This window comes from Gossypium raimondii, chromosome 5 (assembly GCF_025698545.1).
Source record: "Gossypium raimondii isolate GPD5lz chromosome 5, ASM2569854v1, whole genome shotgun sequence".
NCBI classification, from domain to species: domain Eukaryota; kingdom Viridiplantae; phylum Streptophyta; class Magnoliopsida; order Malvales; family Malvaceae; genus Gossypium; species Gossypium raimondii.
Window position 1 is genome coordinate 7,539,364 of NC_068569.1, and position 19,305 is coordinate 7,558,668.

The window sequence follows — 19,305 nt, forward strand, 5'->3', positions numbered from 1 at the left end:
AATTTGCCTAACTAATTTCATAATTTATGAAAAATCTCTAGGTGCAATAATACTAACTAAATTTGGATTAATCAAACTACACAGTTTGCTAATATATTTTGAAAAGTATTTTTTTCAGCAAATTCATCTTCTGTTTGAATCAAGTCTACCGTTGCATTTAGTAATATTAGGTTCGACCGCCTTCTATCAAATACATATATGTTGCTTAATTTTATTATTAATTGTGTTGAAATCGCAACGACTTCTATTATCTGAGCTTTTGACCAAACAACGCTAAGCTGATATTTAAATGGCTCCATCGGGAATCTTGTGCCCCAAGTTTCAAGTTCTCGTGATACTACAAGGTTCGGCCAATAAAAACTGCCACCTACTCGTGTAAACTGTAACTGGCACCTTCACCCCTTAACATCATAACTTTTGTAGTTCTCGTGACAGCATATAATTCAACTTCGTCAACGCATAACTACCAATATATAATAGAAATCTCTAGTTGATGTTACTCTCCAAAAAGATGAAAAAAACTTCAATCTCTCTCTCTCTTCCCATTTTTTTTCTCTTCATTTTTTTCTTTAGCAGGCCAATCACAATTTTTTTTTCTCACTTCCCTTTTTATTAGAATCCAAAGTGCATCCACGGTTGGTATATATAGCCTATTGATGTTGGCCACTACAAACACAACACCAAAAAAAATTATATTTTACTGCCATGGGTGTCGGCCACCATAGTGTCGACATTAAAAAATAGAAAAAAAAATTTCCTGTTGCCTGCCACTACAATCATGGGATAAAATATTTTTTTTAGTGACATGGGTGTCTACCATTACAGTGTTGGCACCAAAAAATACCGATTATTTTTTGCAATATTGACCACCTAATAAAAAATTATTATTTTTGGACCGGAGAATACCTATATTTTACAAAATACGAGAGAAAAATATATATGGGTGTCGGCCATTACAGTGCCGGAACAAAAAATATTTTTTTTAAACCCCCAGCAATCAGTAGACAGTGATGGGAGAATGATTGACTTGGGTGCCTACCACCGCCCTCAACTGTTCATTTTAAGTAACTCCGATCATTGTTTTTAAAATTGAGTCATTATTGTAAATATTTATTTTTTTAGGGTTAATTGAGTAAAACATCAATAATATAGTAAGACATTAAATAAGGTTGTCTTATCATCGTCATTTACGACGTCAGCAATGCCGGTATTTCGGGTCAGGTCACTGTCACCCACTATTCTGTTGTAGTAGCCACAATTTAATTCAACAACATTTATATCTACATTTTAGCATATGTTACAATTATACTATATAATAAATTAATCTGAATATTAATTTAATTAAGAAATGATTTTTATAAATAAGTCATATTATTTTTATATAAAATTAATAAAGACTCACCTATAATTAAACATGAATTTAACTCATCATGCTTTTTTTAACGTTTAATTCTCCTATTTTAATTAAAGTTTTATTTGATTTTCGTGTAAATTTAAAAAATATATTTTATATAATTTTGTACATACACATAATGTGTCATAAGTTAAACGTAAAGTAATATATAGACACAGATATATATATATATATATATATATATACATATTATGATATTTACATTAAAATAAGGTTTTACTGCTAAAGTTTTTTTTCCATTTAATTTTTCTTATAATGAATTATTTAACTGCAGATCCATTTTTGTTGGAAGTAGCTAAGTGATAGGTTTTACTTTATTAATTGTAAATGTTCTGTCCTAATTACTTAAAAAAAAACTATTGACTTCATAAAACTACTATTGATTTTTATTTATATATATTTGAAAAGATTATGTTTGATAAATGTGTGGAAGACTAAGAATTTTCCCCAAAAGAACAGTGTAACGAATATAGAGAAATGGTAGTGATTAGTTAATCACTTGAAAGAGGTTTGAAGTTACTGTAGTTTTGGATAAAAGGTTGCTACTTCCTCAAAATATCCATTTCAGTCTGAGCATAGTTATGTACAATATTTTTAATTTTATTAATTTATATATCAAAATATTTTTATTTTTTTAAAAATATCATCAATGATCATTCAATTTTATGCATGGTATTGACGGGACTATGCATTTAGCTTATGAATTAAAATTTTATATGTAACAAGCAAGATTTATTTAGGGTAACAGAAAAAAGAGAGGTTAATGCATGACAAGTGAGTTCTTAAACTAAACATTAATTAATAATGTATGAAAAAGAAAAAGAAATTAACCGTGACATAACGCAAAGAAAAGCCTACATAATCATTAAATTAAAAGAGAAGAAAATTTAAAATTTATGACGAAACACAATCAATCAGAGTTATGATCTTCTTTTTTGTCTGATAGAAGTTAATTTTCTTACAGAAGTTCTGTGGAACTGATTACAGCAGGGTTGATTAAACAAAGTTAATGACAAATACACACACAAAAAATTGCTATTATGAGTAGTTTTGGTTAGGGTAGCTTCTTCTGAGTTTCAGGGGGCTCAGAAAACCCTAAAACTCTCCTTTTTGTTTAATGGAGAGTTCGTTATACTGCATTATTTAGCATCGCTTTCTTTTTTGGAAATAGAACAGCAACCCCTTATTTCTTTCCGTGCCTGCTACTGCTGCTACGTTGCATTTTTTTTTCTGACAATTTTTTTATTGAAAAGATCCTTTTTTCCATAGTTGAGTTTAGCATAATTTAGTTTTTTGTTTCAAAGGAATGAGCTGCGTTTGAAGGCAATTATCCATGGATAATCAAGGAAGATAATAAAGAGAGAAACAGGAAAAGAAAATAGTACTCTGTAATTAATGAAGATTCAGGCTTTAATTACCTAGAAGTGACTGGTGAGCAAAAAGGGCTGCTTTCGAGCAATAGTTTTTAATGCTTCTTTAAAGATATATCAATCGAACTATATAAAATTGTTTGCATTTTGACTGTGCATCTCCAGTAGTTTCCCTGTAAATTACCATATTCAATATTAGCCCAGTGATTAATCTGGCTTCATCTTTATATATACTCCTTAAAAAATATCGGAAGCTGTTTTTTCTTTTCCATGCATGTGATCGAAATTTTTGAAAACATTTTTTGATTTCAACTGCTAAGGAATCAAACCGAACATGCATCAGAATTTCTTCTTCTTGGGAATGACTACTGTAAACCGCTTTAAATGACATATAGCAATATAGGTTCTAACTAAGACGCCACTTGTTACATAATAATTATGTTTAATTTAATTTATTAATTATGTGTTTTAATCTGATTAATTCACAATATATGAATTTATTCATCATTAGTGCTTCAATACAAATCCAAATCTGAAGAATATTTATACAAAATTAGACGATATGAAATAAACTTATCATCTTTGACGGTAGTCTGAACTTGTTCTAACAACCGGTCATAGGTCATTTCAATGTAGCTATAGAAGCTACAGTACTCAATTTTATTTTTAAATGCTAATGTTTCATTTTAATGCTTAAAACTGATTAATCTCTCTCTATATACATATATTAATAATTAATAAATATTATATAAGCTATATCCCACTGGCTTTGATGAAATACGTAACTCAAATACTAGCAAATAGCAGGTTAATTTACCATTCTGGTGTTGCTCTTCATCCCCTACGGCAGTTTTAGGGGCTTTTGTGCGGATATTTATGATCTTCTGTCATACTGAGCCTATCGGTCCTACAAGTTTGATGTATGCGTCACTACGACGGATGCTCATAAATTCAGGCTAATACGAAGAGTAAATATGAAATACATATACGTTATGGAGCTGCAAAATGTTACTCGCCTGTGCCACACTAACAGGATTGCATGCCAGTAATGGGCTAGTTTCCGGGACCTCACAACGGAGGGTATCCATGGAAACAGACAGCTTCGGTGGGGATTGGCCTTGGATGGACATATACGTGAGACCCAGTTTCTGTACAGATTTTGCCCTGCCTATGTTACTTCACCATTTTAGGCGTAAGGACCATACTTTGGGGTGACCTGCCAATTTGCCAAGCTTGACAAGGAAGTTTCCGTCATCTGTCGATGAATAATAATGAATGAGTAGAGTGAAAAATCAACAAGTTTAGTTAATGCGGATACTTTGGCAAACATAAGACATTGATACATTAAATTGCAGGAGAGATTCAATTACCGACAAGTGGAGGCCCAAATGTCTGCGATGCCTTACACTATAAATGGACCCTCAAATATAACTGCTCTGCCAAAAGGTGTTTTGAAATGATATGATATGATGTCGTCACCATGAATTACATGTACATATAGATATTGAATTTAATGCCTCTTAACTTATATATTAGTCTGACAGGACATACTTGTGCAGTTTAATCAATGCAGCTTCCAGCGATGAACTTTTCTTCTGCATACCCTTACGACAGTTGAAGCTAATGCTGTTTACGTGGTTAAATATAAGGAAAATTATATTTATGTATTTTATATTTAAATTTAAATTAAAATATTTTTTTATCATTTTTAAATAGTGAAATGGATTATTTAAGTGTCAAGTGATAAGGGGTTAGTTGTTATTTGAATCCATTTCACATTTCATCTTAGTTTGTTTCGAGGTAAAATTATCAATATTTATATTGGTTTTAGGATCTTAGTATCTTGTGCTGAATGTTGGTCTTTTAGCTAGTTTTAAGTATTTTTATGTTTAATGTGGAATAAACTATTTTTAATAAGGTTGGAGTATTGAGAATTTTGAGATTTTTATTGAAGATGTGTGGGTTTCCTTTTAGATTTTTCTAGTTATAGTGAGTTAGTATTTTAGTTTAGTAATTGTAATATTTTATTTAAATGAAAAATCTTATGTAATAATTTTTAAAAATATTAACATACAAAACAAGTATAGTCTTGGTTGAAATGGTAAATGAGGGTTGATATATTGAGTTTAAATTCTATTATATATATGTACATAATTTTCTAGAGTTTATATAAAAAACAAAAAATACCCTCAAAATAATATTAGTTACTTTATAATAATATTGGATCTTTAGTAATTTCGCAATTGAATTGAGACCCGATTGATGGGTGACCCTAACTCAGTCAAACTCTTAAATATAATACTAGATACTAGATCATGAATAAAAAAAACATAATCATGTAATAAACAATGTTGTTTGAATCGGGCCAGCCGAGAGACCAGTTTGAAAAGTAGTTTTGAACTGGTTAGATCGAGAATTGGTACAAATTGATTGAACCAATTTTTTTTAAAACAATATTTTATTAAAAAATTTAATAATATTTTAATTGGACTGGTTAGATTAATCGAACTGGTGACCTGATCGGGGCGACCATTGATTTAATTTAAAAAAATGAGTAATAAAAATATTTATATGAAAATTAAATGTGATTAGTTGAAATGCTGAAGTGAATATGTTAAAAACTTTAATATTCTAAGGTCAGATTATATTGTGTGTTTTTCTAATTTTATATAGAAGATAAAAAAAAGTAAAATACCATTTAATATTACTACGTCAACTTTCATATATAGTGAGATACAGATAGATATAATTAATACAGCCAGAATGTGTTCAAAAGGACCATTTGAATGCGGTTTAGACAGGGGTTTTGGGCCTTCTAAACTTCTTTTAGCAACTTGTTTGAGGAGTTGTTGGCCCATATCCTTCTTGGCTTTTCTAGCTCTTACTTTAAATTAAAAATGGGTTGAATTTATTTATTAATTATATAAATATAAATATTAATCTTATAAAAAAAATACCAACTCTTTTGACCTTTGGAGATGAGATTTAAAAAGGATATATTCTTCAAAATTTGGAACCCATCAATTAGCAACTTGGTACAAGAAGGAAGTTTGATTTCCTGTATTGTAATCAAGCTTTGTCTGTTGATGCTGATATCTTTGCTTCAGGCATGTTGCGTCCATTGAGGTTTCTCTAAGTATCATGTTCCATAATTTTTAAAAAATATTTGTATAAACTATGCATCTCACACTTGTTGCCTTTAGTACAATCGTTGATGTTTTAAATATTCACAAAGGCATATACTTGGAGTGTATATCTCATAATTATATCAATTGACACTTTCTACATGAGGTTGTGGTTATGAATGGGGTTTAAAGATGAGAAGCAGCCGCAAAGATAAATAATAGAAATTTCTTGTTCAGTTGGTACTAATTAATGATACCATTTTATTCTACTTGAATTAGAGTATAAGTGTCGGCTAAAAACATGTGTTTGACAGAAAGATATTTAATTTCTTAAAGATCCAAGTAACTCTAAATATGTATTGACATGAATATTGGAAACAGGTAAAAAGAAAACGGAAAAGAAAGAATCATGGAATTTAAGCAAGTTAATGATTTGAATTGTAAGACTTTACAATAACTAAAATTAGAGTTATTTAAGGAACAAAGGCCAGGTATGCCTGCTTGGCGGCTAGTTTCAAGTCCAAAAGTAGCGATGTTTGCTATACTTAGTAGTTGCTCTCAGAAAGTAAGTTAGGATTATTAGTTTCTACACAAAGCCGAAGTTGTCAGTTGAAAAAGAAAGGAGACCGAATAAATTGTTTATCTTTGACGGCACTTCCCCAAGTCGAAGTCTAAGCCGCCTGATCTCTGATCCATATACGTGTATTCAAGCTGTAGTTTAAGCTTTAAAGTCTCTTAGACATAAATAGTATGGCTGCTGTTTATAAATCAACAGCATTTATGGGTGTCTTTGTCTTCACATTTGTCACTTTATGTCTTTTTCCACTGCCTGTAGCTGGGATCACCAGGCATTACAAGTTTGATGTATGTATCCCATTCCCATCGACCACTTTAAAGTCATTGAACAGTATAAAAGAGAAGTCACTTTCATTTTTGTAGATCAAGCTGCAAAACGTAGCTCGTTTGTGCCATGCCAAGAGCATCGTAACGGTAAATGGGCAGTTTCCTGGTCCTTGTGTCATGGTAAGGGAAGGCAACCAGCTTTCAGTAAAAGTGGTTAACCATGTGCCCAACAACATCACCATTCACTGGTATGGAAGTTCTTCACTTAAACACATTGTTTATGTAGTCTAGGAAGTTCCCTCAACTGTAAGTTACTACCCTTTTAGGCATGATGTTCGACAGCTTTGAACTGGATGGGCGAACGGACCGGCATATGTGACTCAGTGTCCCATACAAAACGGCCCAAGTTATGTGTACAAATTCAGAATTGTAGGCCAAAGGGGAACTCTCTTCTGGCATGCCCATATATCATGGTTAAGAGCAACTGTTTATGGTCCCTTGATCATTCTTCCTAGGCTTGGTGTTCCTTACCCATTTCCCAAGCCTTACAAAGAAGTTCCCATCATTTTTGGTAATAAATTCTAAATCAAGGGACATAAAGTTCCATCTATTTGTTTCTTCAAGTGACCTTACTTTTGCTGACATAAATCGTCATGGATGATGATTAAACTGCAGGTGAATGGTTCAATGCAGATACAGAAGCAATTATTAGCCAAGCTCTTCAAACAGGTGCAGGACCAAATGTCTCTGATGCTTACACCATCAATGGACATCCAGGACCATTCTACAACTGTTCTGCCAAAGGTACAAAAAGGCTAGTACTACAATATGATGAGCTAATTGAGTCATTTAACTCAGCTGGAGAACTTATTATCTATTGGCAACCTACAATCTTTGACTTTTCAAAGATATTTGTGTCAGAAAATTGGGCACCGAAAATCTAAGCATTTAAGGCATAGATTTTTGGGTTGAAATTTAGTTTAGGATAATTGCAATTTTAGTCCCTAATTGTATAGTGACTTTACAAGTTGATCCTTAAGCTTCAACTATAAATAGGCCTAGTTATTTCTCATTTTCTCCATCCCACAAATGCCATTCTCTACTTAAGGCATTATTCTCTCTCCTTATTTGTAAAATTTCACTTGTATTTTAGAGTGAAATATATTTGGTAGTGCCCGAGGATGTAGGCAAAATTTGCTGAACCTCGTTAAAATTCTAGTGTTCTTTATTGTTTATTTTGCATATTTTGCGAGTGTGATTGTAGTGATTTATTGTGCTATTAAATTACGATAGAGGGATATTCTGGCTAGGAAAGACCTGGTACTTAAGCGATCCTTGTGATCCACCTCTCTTTCCTGGGAATTGAACTTAGTGTGATTTTTTAGTACAATAATTTTACTCTTTTACACGCTTCCGCGCAACATTATCATTCATGACAGATACTTTCAAGCTGAAGGTGAAGCAGTTAGTATAGTGAGCAGGTATATGCATAATCCTGGAAAAGGACATTGGCAAGCTGTGAAATGGATTCTACGGTATATTCTAAAGACCGTGGATGTTGGATTACTGTTCAAGCAGGATACTACACTTGGTAAAGGTGTTATTGGGTACGTTGATTCTGACTATGCCGGTGATTTGGACAAACGAAGATCAACCACCGGTTATGTGTTTACACTTGCTGGAGGACCAATAAGTTGGAAGTCTACACTGCATCTCTGATTGCGTTGTCAACCACGAAGCCAAATACATGGTCATAATGAGGTCAGAAAGGAAGCTATTTGGTTACAAGGTATGGTTAAAACCTTGGGATTGGTTCAGGAGCATATTGACGTGTATTGTGATAGTCAAAGTGCTATTCATTTAGCAAAGAATCAAGTCTATCATGCACGTACAAAGCATATCGACGCATCGATTCCATTTTGTGCGGAAATTATTGATGAAGGAAAATTCGTCTTCAGAAGATCAAGACTGCAGATAATCCCGCAGATATGATGACCAAGGTGGTAACAACAATCAAGTTCGAACATTGTTTGAACTTGATCAATATCCTGCAAGTTTAACAGTTGAAGAAGGCACTATCAAGTATTATTGTCGAAGGCAGAAAGAATTGTGTGAAGATAAGATTATCCTAATCAAATCTTCAAGGTGGAGATTATTGGCAACCTACAATCTTTGACTTTTCAAAGATATTTGTGTCAGAAAATTGGGCACCGAAAATCTAAGCATTTAAGGCATAGATTTTTGGGTTGAAATTTAGCTTGGGATAATTGCAATTTTGGTCCCTAATTGTATAGTGACTTTACAAGTTGATCCTTAAGCTTCAACTATAAATAGGCCTAGTTATTTCTCATTTTCTCCATCCCACAAATGCCATTCTCTACTTAAGGCATTATTCTCTCTCCTTATTTGTAAAATTTCACTTGTATTTTAGAGTGAAATATATTTGGTAGTGCCCGAGGATGTAGGCAAAATTTGCTGAACCTCGTTAAAATTCTAGTGTTCTTTATTGTTTATTTTGCATATTTTGCGAGTGTGATTGTAGTGATTTATTGTGCTATTAAATTACGATAGAGGGATATTCTGGCTAGGAAAGACCTGGTACTTAAGCGATCCTTGTGATCCACCTCTCTTTCCTGGGAATTGAACTTAGTGTGATTTTTTAGTACAATAATTTTACTCTTTTACACGCTTCCGCGCAACATTATCATTCATGACAGATACTTTCAAGCTGAAGGTGAAGCCTGGCAAGACATACCTTCTCCACCTTATCAATGCGGCTCTCAACGATCAACTCTTCTTCGGCATAGCTAACCATACCCTTACAGTTGTTGAAGCTGACGCCGTTTACGTTAAACCATTTAAGACCGAAACAATCCTCATCGCCTCTGGCCAGACCACGAATGTGCTTCTTAAGACCAAACAACATATCTAAATGCCTCATTCTTCATGGCCGCTCGACCGTATGTGACAGGGTCGGCCACATTTAATAATTCAACAGTTGCTGGCATTTTAGAATATGAATTATCACCCAATAGCTTACCTTCAAGCATCTCAGTTAAGAACCTTTCTCCGTTTAAACCAAATTTACCTACTCTAAGTAACACTTCCTTCGTAGCAAATTTCGCGAACAAGTTGCACGGCTTAGCTACTGTACATTCCCCGGCTAGCGTACCTCATAACGTAGATAAGCAGTTTTTGTTCACAGTTGGCCTTGGAACTAGCCAATGTTGGCAAAACCGAACCTGCCAGGGACCTAATGGAACCAAGTTTGCAGCTGCAGTCAATAACGTATCTTTCCCAATGCCAACCACAGCATTACTCCAGGCACACTTCTTCGGAAAGTCACATGGGGTTTACAAAACTGATTTTCCAAGAGAACTTAAAATCCGATTTGATTATATGGGCACTCCACCCAATAACACTATGGTAAATAATGGAACAGAACTACTAGTCCTTCCTTTTAACACAAATGTGGAGCTAATCATGCAAGACACCAGCATACTAGGAGCTGAAAGCCACCCTCTTCATTTGCATGGCTACAATTTCTTTGTTGTTGGCCAAGGTTTTGGGAATTTTGATCCACAAAAGGACCCTAATAACTTTAATCTCATTGACACTGTTGAAAGGAACACTGTTGGTGTGCCAGCAGGAGGTTTGGTAGTTATTCTTTTCGTAGCTGACAACCCAGGTGAGGAGAAATAACACCTTAGTGCAATTGCTTCATTTTTAGTGTATGTATATTGTACCCTAAATTGCTTATTGGTGACAACTGACGACAGGGGTATGGTTCATGCATTGCCACATTGACGCCCACCAAAGTTGGGGCCTGAAGATGGCTTGGATTGTGTTGGATGGAGATCTACCCAATCAGAAGTTGAGTCCACCCCCAATGATCTTCCCATGTGTTAACAATCATCAATCTCTTGGACTTTATTCACTAGGCAGAGAAACATTGGTGAGGGAATATTTTTGCTCATTTCAGATTCAAGAGGCAGGTTCCATAACATATCAAATAAGGAATGTTTATGTAATAGCCTGAATTTTAGGGATGTCGAAAACAGTGGTTCGAGACCACCAAATCTGGCAATTAAGCTCGTAAATTTTTATCATTTAATATTTACAAGCCAAATCTGGTTTTTAAAAGATTTTTAAATTAGTAATTTGTGTTTTATAAGGCTTTATTAGATCAAGTGATTTAGAAAAGAGGTATCAAGATCTCGGTCCTATAAACCGAGCCATAAATATTTTTATAAATATTTACAGAGTGTCATTAAGGTAGTAGTAAAGTTTCGTTAAAAAATTTTAACGTTTTGGTAGTTAATTAATTAAAAAGAACTAAATTAAAAAAGGTACAAAACTTGCTAATTAAAGAAATAGTGATTAAATAGCATAAATAGTAAATAAAGGAGGACTAAAAGAGAAATTGGACCCACATGGGATGGTTGAGGCGGCATAAGCATAGAAAATTCAAGGAATTGATGTGAAATAACGGTAAAATTGTAAAATTTGCCAAATTTAAGTGAAATAAATAGGAAAGTAAAATTCTAGACATTTTCATCATCATTTTTCAGTTTTAAAACAGCCATTGAAGAGGGTTTAAGCTAGTTTTCAATATTTGCTTCATGTAAGTTTAATTATTGCACTTTCCTCAAATTTTTTTATGTTTTGAGACACTTACAATTAGGTCCAACTAACCATTTTATTGGTTTTTCATTTTATTGAAAGTTTTGGAAGATATCATTGATAAGTTTATATGATTTTAGTTATTAGATGATGAAATTGAGATGTTGATGGATACTTAAAGGTATTTTATTAAAGGATTTTGGATGAAATCATGATTTAGGGATTAAATTGAAACCTCTTTATTTAAAATATATATATGCCCTACTTCAATCATTAAAATAATTATTAATAATTTCTGAATAGATTAACTAAACTATTTTCATATGATATTATAATGAAAATATTCAATTAAAATTTTTTTAACTTAAATTGTAACATACTAAACGGACTCGATTATAATTAAGGTTTGAATCACAATTATATAAAAAAATATATTAAAAATTCTAATATATTTAGATTTTTAACTAAAAAATTTAACCTGCATTGTCACTAAAAGAGAGGATACCCTTGAAGCGGTTGAAAATACAACAACAATACCATCAATCAATCAATAAAGCACGTGTTGAAATGGCATGACAAAAGCAATAGTGGTATTAAATTTTTACACATACACGCTCGTCGTAACATCAAATTTCATTTTTAATGCCATGAGAACTCGTTCCGCACTGATGCATTTAGCTTCAACTGAAAACGTACACATGCTAAATAGTTTGTCTTTCTAGAATTCTAATCTGTACTTTACAGTACAACTAAGATTAAGGTCAAAGGTCGAAAAGAAAATTAAGGTATCTGATAGATTTATACATAATTTAATTATATTTTATATTGATTTTAAATCATTATTTGGGATGAATAATTCTCTGTGCTTATTTTTTATTTAATTTAATCTTTAAATTTAGTAAATTGTCGTATCAAAATCTGAAATAGATATTTATTCTTACATTGAAAATTAATATTTTCTTTAAGTTAATTTTAAATTTAATTATTGTTTTATATAAGACCTAAATTTGATAATTATTTTTATTTTGAGACTTGAATTTTAAAATCTTTAGAAAATATCAAATGTTTACTTAAGAAAAATTAAATCTAATATAAAAATAATTTTTAAGTTCAAAAATTAATTTGAAAGAATTTATGGCCAAAAAGTGATAACCATTTCGTATTTAATTTATTCTAAATTGTCGGATACAATTAAAAGAGGATAACATGCGGTAGGGCCCAAAGACATGTGCAGAAACACATTGGTAATCTAGGTGAATGGAGTGGAGACAGAGTGGGCGGCCCTTATATCAAATCTTTGCCTCCTGCCCTACTTTCTCTCATTTTGTTTGACCCATTTCCCTTAAAATCAAAGTTAAAAGAATCAGTTCACTAAAAATATATAATCTATTAATTCACGAATTGAATATTTTTTAATATTTTAATAATTAATTTGAATAAAAAATTAATGATCCGATTAATTCAATCACTAGTACACCTAAAAACATTTATTAGATTTATGCCCTCAAATATATTTATTAAGGTATTGAGTTCAAATCTTTATTAAATATCCTCAAATTTATATCTATTACCTTAGGGTAAACTACTAAAATAGTCACTTTTGTTTGCCTTAGATTACATTTTAGTCACTTATGTTTAAAATATTACGTTTTAGTCACTTACGTTATCGTGTTGTAACATTTTAGTCACTGAGTCGTTAATTGTTGACAATGGTGTAACAGTAAGTTGATGTGACATGTTAAATCATCATTTCAAACGAAAATTTTAGATTAAATTCTACAATTGATCCCTATATTTTTTCATTTTCAATGATTTAAAAATCTTCTAACTTTTTTTTTCCATTCTCTTATGCTTCTCCCTCTATTTTCCTCCATTCTTCATTTCTTTTAACATAGTTTTTCTATGCTTTCCATTTTTAACTAGTCCATAAGCTCGCCTCACTCAAAAAAATTAAATTGTTCAAAAAAAAAACATAGAAAAACTAAGTTGAAAGAAATGGAGAAGGAAGGAAAACAAAGGAATAAGCATAAGAGGATGGAAAAGAAAGAAAGTTTAAAAAACATAAAAGAAAAAAATTAAATTGCTCCAAACGAAAAAATATGAAGACCGATTGTACCTAAAATTTTTGTTTGAAATGATGATTTAACGTGCCACATCAGTTTACTGTTACACCATTAACAGAAACTAACGGCTCAGTAACTAAAATGGCTCAGTGACTAAAATGTTACAACGTGATAACATAAGTGACTAAAACGTAACATTTCAAACATAAGTGACTAAAACGTAATATGAGCCAAACAAAAGTGACTATTTTGGTAATTTACCCATTACCTTATAAAAATATTGAACTTTTTTATAATTTCACAATAGTACATATTTGGATGAAAAGACGGTTCACGTCCTATAATTATTATCTAAAAAGAACTCTCCCATAATTGGTTGGGACTATTTATATTTGTATTATTTTTCTCTTAAAAATTACCCAATCCAGAAACACTTTTGGGAATCGTGTTCTCTCTCTCCCCCCCCCCCCCCCTTTTTTTAAATGAAAAACAGAGGGAAGATGCATCATGCTCCACATGTAATTAAACGCTCTTTCATGGCTTATGTCCCTCACAATCACTACTTTTAACTATTTAAACGTGGAGAAGCATGTTTGGAGTTCAGGCCAGATTCAAATCCGGGCTAAGTCGGATATAAGTTCTAAAACCTATTGTTTGTTTTTCATGCGATATAGAAACTATGTCAACGTATTAATTCCCAAGACATACGGCCACTGCTCATCTTATGTACGCAATATTTTATAGGCATGGGAAGGGGAAAAGGGAAAAGTTAGTAATACTAATCAGCAAACCTTGCCTGTGTTATCTTAAACTATCAGAATATCTGTCTTCAGATGTGAAATCGTAACTCAAACTATCTTTTCCTCCCCAATCAGAACTGAAAAACAAATAGAGAGGATTAGAGACCAGTTTAGAGTAGTAACCATGCAACGACCAATAAATCATATACATTAGACTTGGGAATATCATACACGGTTCGCCGCACAAATTGCCCCTTCACACGAGGTCGTTGTTCTGCCAACTTCTTCCTGCTCTGATACCGTACCTGACAAACAAGAACCATAGAAGAAGGCCAACTTCAAGATAAACTCTAAAGCAGAAGAGGTAAGTGCCAACTTCAAGTTGTTTTATTAAAAGACGATTTGTGCAGGCCATCAGGATATGGTTACTATGCAATCCCCATTGTTCAAAAAAAAAAAAGAAATGAACAAGTGAATTACCTTCTTTTCAAAACATCTTTCTTTCCTTTTCTGGCGAAATTTGGTCAAGGCAGCCGCTCTCTGTGCAACCCGGTCTTCATCTGCGCCACTACCACCACTTCTCCCACTCGCTGTCCCATTGCCATCTTCCGTGACTGCATGTTCAGCACGTAAACCTGTTTCACTCCCATTATGTCCATTGCTACCATACTTGCTCTCTGAGGCACTCCCATTTACACTACTGGATGATCTACATTGTTTATCAGTTATTGCCATGATCTTCAGCGAGGTATCATGACCAACCTGCAAGTGATAATGTTCATTCTCAGTAGGTGCTGTGAATGAAATACCCAGTTTGCACTTCTTAATTGCGAATGAGAAGTTTAAACTCAGTATCATTTACCGTTTCAGGTGACACTTCCTGAGATGAACAAATACAACATCCATGCATTGGTTGGAAGGAAGAAGAGTGAAGGCATTTAAATGTTGAAATGGACCCAGACTTGTCAACCAAAGCTTTTGGCTTTGGGCCGACAAATTTAGCAGTAGTAGTCATATCATTTTTGTTGTTGCTTCCTACTGATGACTGATTCAAAAGAATACCATTGGAATGCGATGGAAAAGTGCACATTACTTCAGTCTTCTTTGTGACAGAACTATGATCAAGTGGAGAACAGCTTCCTACATTCCCTGTGAGAGCCTGGAATAATGGCCACAAAAATTAGACCCACTCAAGAAGTCTTGTCCCCATGGACCTACTCTTTCTATGTTTACTGATCTCGTATCATTGGCAGCAGAATAGTGCAGTGGTGTGCAAGCCATTGATCAAGTAGAAAAGGGGAAATGTTGTGAATTTGAGTGATTAAAACAGAGGCATCCCTTATACTAGTTGCCTCAGTGCTATGGACCATACCTGCTTAGCCGAAGATGCAGTACTGTATCTGCATATCGAGTAAAGGCAGCAAGTAAAAAAGAATGATTCAAGTTTGACTCTAACAGTAAAAACGAGAAATTCAGTTTAAATTCTGCAAGTAACATTCTTACTTTGAGAAAGCTGATGAATCAGAATGTCTCAAAACATTATGCCCATCATTTGCAGCATTTCTACCATCTGATGCTCCTTGCCACCTCTTAAGAGTCAGTTCAAAGGATAGCTTTTCTTCAGATCCATGGCAAGCTCCATCTTTAAGTTGTGGGACATCAGAAGGGCCGCCTGGAGCATCAGAAGCTCTACATTCAGCTTGTTGTAATGTGGTAATTATATCAGGGGTTCGATCATTGCCAGTAATGTTCTCATCCTGGTGCTCAAACCATCCCCTGTCAAATAGCTTAGAGGCTGCTTCTGCCAGGTGAGTAGGTGAATTTTCGCATTGATTTCCACATTGCCATTCATGATTGCTTTCAACTCTTACTTCTAAGTCCTTTCCCTCAGTGGCATCAACTGGAAAATCAATTACTTACGGTAAGAAAAAGAAATTGTAAAAGAAAGATCTAAATGATCAAAACACATCATAACGCATACAAAGTTGTTCATGTTGTTCTTGGCATTCTTTTCTCTGAGTAACACATGTCCATGGGCTCCCACATTTTTCATGCTTCACATGAACCACCTGGGCACAAGTGCTATTGGGAGCATCAGGAAATCGATTTAAGGAAGACATCAGCTGAGAACTCTCACCTTCAGCTGCCCTTTTTGTCCATGAACTCTAGAAAGAACACAAACATCCTCAATCTTAGATGCTAAACAATGAAAAGATTGATAATTGCAGTAACAACCCCTCACAACCCCCTCCCTCATCTATTCGTAATTAGTTAAGTTACTTAAAATGACCTGGGTGCCACTCCCATTTTCGCTTCCATTACAACCCACCAGAACATCACTGTCATCATCATGCTCATCAGTGTTGGCAGCATAATTCTCAGGCTCATCATTAACTTTCGACTTGATTGACTTTTTTGACAGTGTTCCGCTTTCACTGACACTGCCACTGCCACTAGACTAAGAGAGAATGAGAAATTAATTCAAATAGAAGAGATGCTTTAAAACACATTGCTTTCAATGAACTGAATAACAACAATAAAATCGGAGATAAGATGTACAATTCCACTACAAAAAAACTGCAATTGATACAACATCGGCTTCAAGAAGTTGAGTCAATTCCTTTTGAGAGTTCAACTTTACTATGAAATTTTGTGTGGCATTACTTTCTGAACTCCAATCTCAATCATAAGACAACATCTCATTTGAAGCAGAGATTAGAGGAACTCACACAGTGGCATCTCCTCCAAACATGCTGCCAAAGATTTTTAAGTTCATTCTTCCGAATAGGTTTTACTAGAAAATCAACTGCACCCTCTGACAAACACTTAAACACTAGATTGATGCAATCATGAGATGACATCACTGCAAAATATAGAATGTCACCAGTGATGATAATTAAATATACCATGTATGTAAATCAGAAATTATCATTAAAATTAGACCTTACGTCTCAGTTAAAGCAATTTTGAAATGCCAGTATATGAAACTTACTTATCACAGGGATATTCTTCAACATTTTGTGGTTCATAATCATGCATAAAAGATCACTTCCTGATAAAACAGGCATGTCCTCCTCTGTCAGGACAATGTCAATGTGGTTAGTTGGATCTTCGAGAAGTTTCCATGCTTGAAGACCATTTGCAACAGCCACAACTACCAGTAAAACACGTACATAAGCTAGTCTTTCAACTTCATATAGCTTATAATAACATAAATGTCAAAACAAGTACTTAGTCAACGGCACATCAAAATCTTCTACAAGTTTTCCATGCTTGAATACCAGAAAATCATTCATTTAAATTTTTAATTAAAACTAGTTACGGTGGCTCACTCATTGACCACATTTAAGGCCACCCAATTTGGCCATCCAAATTATGTAAATATTCCTAAAATTTACTTCTTCAAACAAACAATAGATTATATTCATTCAGAAGGAAAGTAGAAAGAAAATTTTTGTTTCGACATGAGATCCATTCTAATAGCAACATCTTTTAAGAGTTTAAGTTCTCAAAATTCAACATACCAATTAAATAAACACCAATACTCACCTTCATAACTACAATTTTGTAGTAATGCACTAACAAGATGGCGTGTCAGGTCTTCATTTTCCACAAGGAGAACTTTGATGGTCCTGAACGGGAGAAACCTCTCCCAACGTATCATGGAACCTCGAGGTTGTTGCTGAGGAATTTCTGACACGTCATGCACCTCAATTGCTTCCAAGGACCCATTATTTACATTTAAAGTTCTCTCAACAATCCTTGATCCATTTTCCCCAATTGAGCCTGAACCTTGCCCATCTCTCTCTACTCCATGCCTTGCTTCTTTCTGCTCGTGACACATACTGTTGTCCACCTTTCCTTTATCGACAAAACCGTATCATTTACACTGAATTTCACAGACAGAGCTCCCATCAACTAATTCAAAAGCATCAACCATAAGGAATGCAAACAATTGAATAGATACGATGCTCTCGTTTGGTCATAACTCATAACAGTAAATTAAATAAATGAACCATCTACAGTCTGCTACATCCACTACAATATGCTAAGAACCAACAAAGTAATAGAATCTTTATACATCCAAAGCAGAATTTACATTAAAAAAATGGCAGTCCAAGTTCTAAAATATTATATTCAAATTGCTAACCATCTCGGAAGATGAAATCAACTTAAGATATCTCTACTTTAAAATTTCAAACGTACTTGCTACCTGCAGCAAAATCCACTGTCTAATAGCTTTTCAACAAGCAACAAACTATCCATTCCATCCCCGAATAAATCAAATGCTTTCACAAGCAAATTTCAGATCTAATCGAAAAAAGAATAACCTTCTTAAAGTCACACTTCAAATAACCAAGTCAAAGGGAAACATTTTTAAAGAGAAAAAAATGTAGTGGAAATGAATATGTTTTTTTATTAGGAAAAAGAGAGAGGAAATCGTAAGCAACAAAGAAGTGAAGCTTCAAGCTTTCTCACATGTTTCATTCACCTTTTCCTCAGCAGCCAAACATAGCATTGAATTATATAAAAGAACAGGGTCCTAGTAGATTTACTCAAGCGGAAAAACCCCATTCAATTTTCTTTAGAAAAATAAAATAAAACTTCAGAAGAGAATTGGACACAAATGGATAAACCAAAAAAGAGATGGACATGAAAGTTGATACCTTTACAGCTTATCCATGGATAAGTAAGCCGCCATGAGAAACACTCGAACAAGAATTCCAGATTACTTTGTTAGTGGGGTTTTCATAAAAATTATATAACGAGTGAAGAAAAATGCTTGACTGACATTGAGAAATATTTGAAGGGGGAAGAAAAGATATTATTAGAGAGGGAGGTGCTGACGTGTAAGAAATGCGGTGTGGAGCTGCTGATCACGTGGCAAGTGGCGAAATTACGCATGTCAAAAATATGAGCCATGGATGGAATGATGAGTTGGATAAAATCAAAAGCTGAGAGCATAGCGGGGAAGAGCCGAATCTTAGGTCGATACTCGCAGATCTAGAGAAGGAACACGTAAGGCCCGTTTAGTGGTTTTTGTTTTGCGTGTCTATGGGAGCGGATGAGACGCCCTAGGTAGAAACGATGACGTTTTGAAGTTTTTCTTAACGTAGGATATGAGAA

At 33.7% G+C, this 19,305-nt stretch overlaps 1 protein-coding gene and 1 pseudogene across 1 annotated transcript; one reads left to right on the forward strand and one right to left on the reverse strand.

Moving 5' to 3' along the window:
* Nucleotides 1-6,659: 6,659 nt before the first annotated feature.
* Nucleotides 6,660-10,856, forward strand: LOC105766774 (laccase-17-like; annotated as a pseudogene).
* Nucleotides 10,857-13,664: 2,808 nt separating this feature from the next.
* Nucleotides 13,665-19,176, reverse strand: LOC105769855 (two-component response regulator-like APRR3). The gene is made up of 12 exons (XM_012590787.2): nt 18,846-19,176; nt 17,728-18,067; nt 17,171-17,332; nt 16,908-17,041; nt 16,469-16,636; nt 16,160-16,343; nt 15,682-16,078; nt 15,551-15,578; nt 15,041-15,337; nt 14,659-14,940; nt 14,410-14,483; nt 13,665-14,315 (listed from the first exon to the last, which is right to left on the reverse strand). The coding sequence occupies exons 2-12, from the start codon at nt 18,020-18,022 to the stop codon at nt 14,240-14,242; spliced, it is 2,097 nt and encodes a 698-aa protein (XP_012446241.1). The 5' UTR covers nt 18,023-18,067; nt 18,846-19,176; the 3' UTR covers nt 13,665-14,239.
* Between the last annotated feature and the right edge of the window lie 129 nt (nt 19,177-19,305).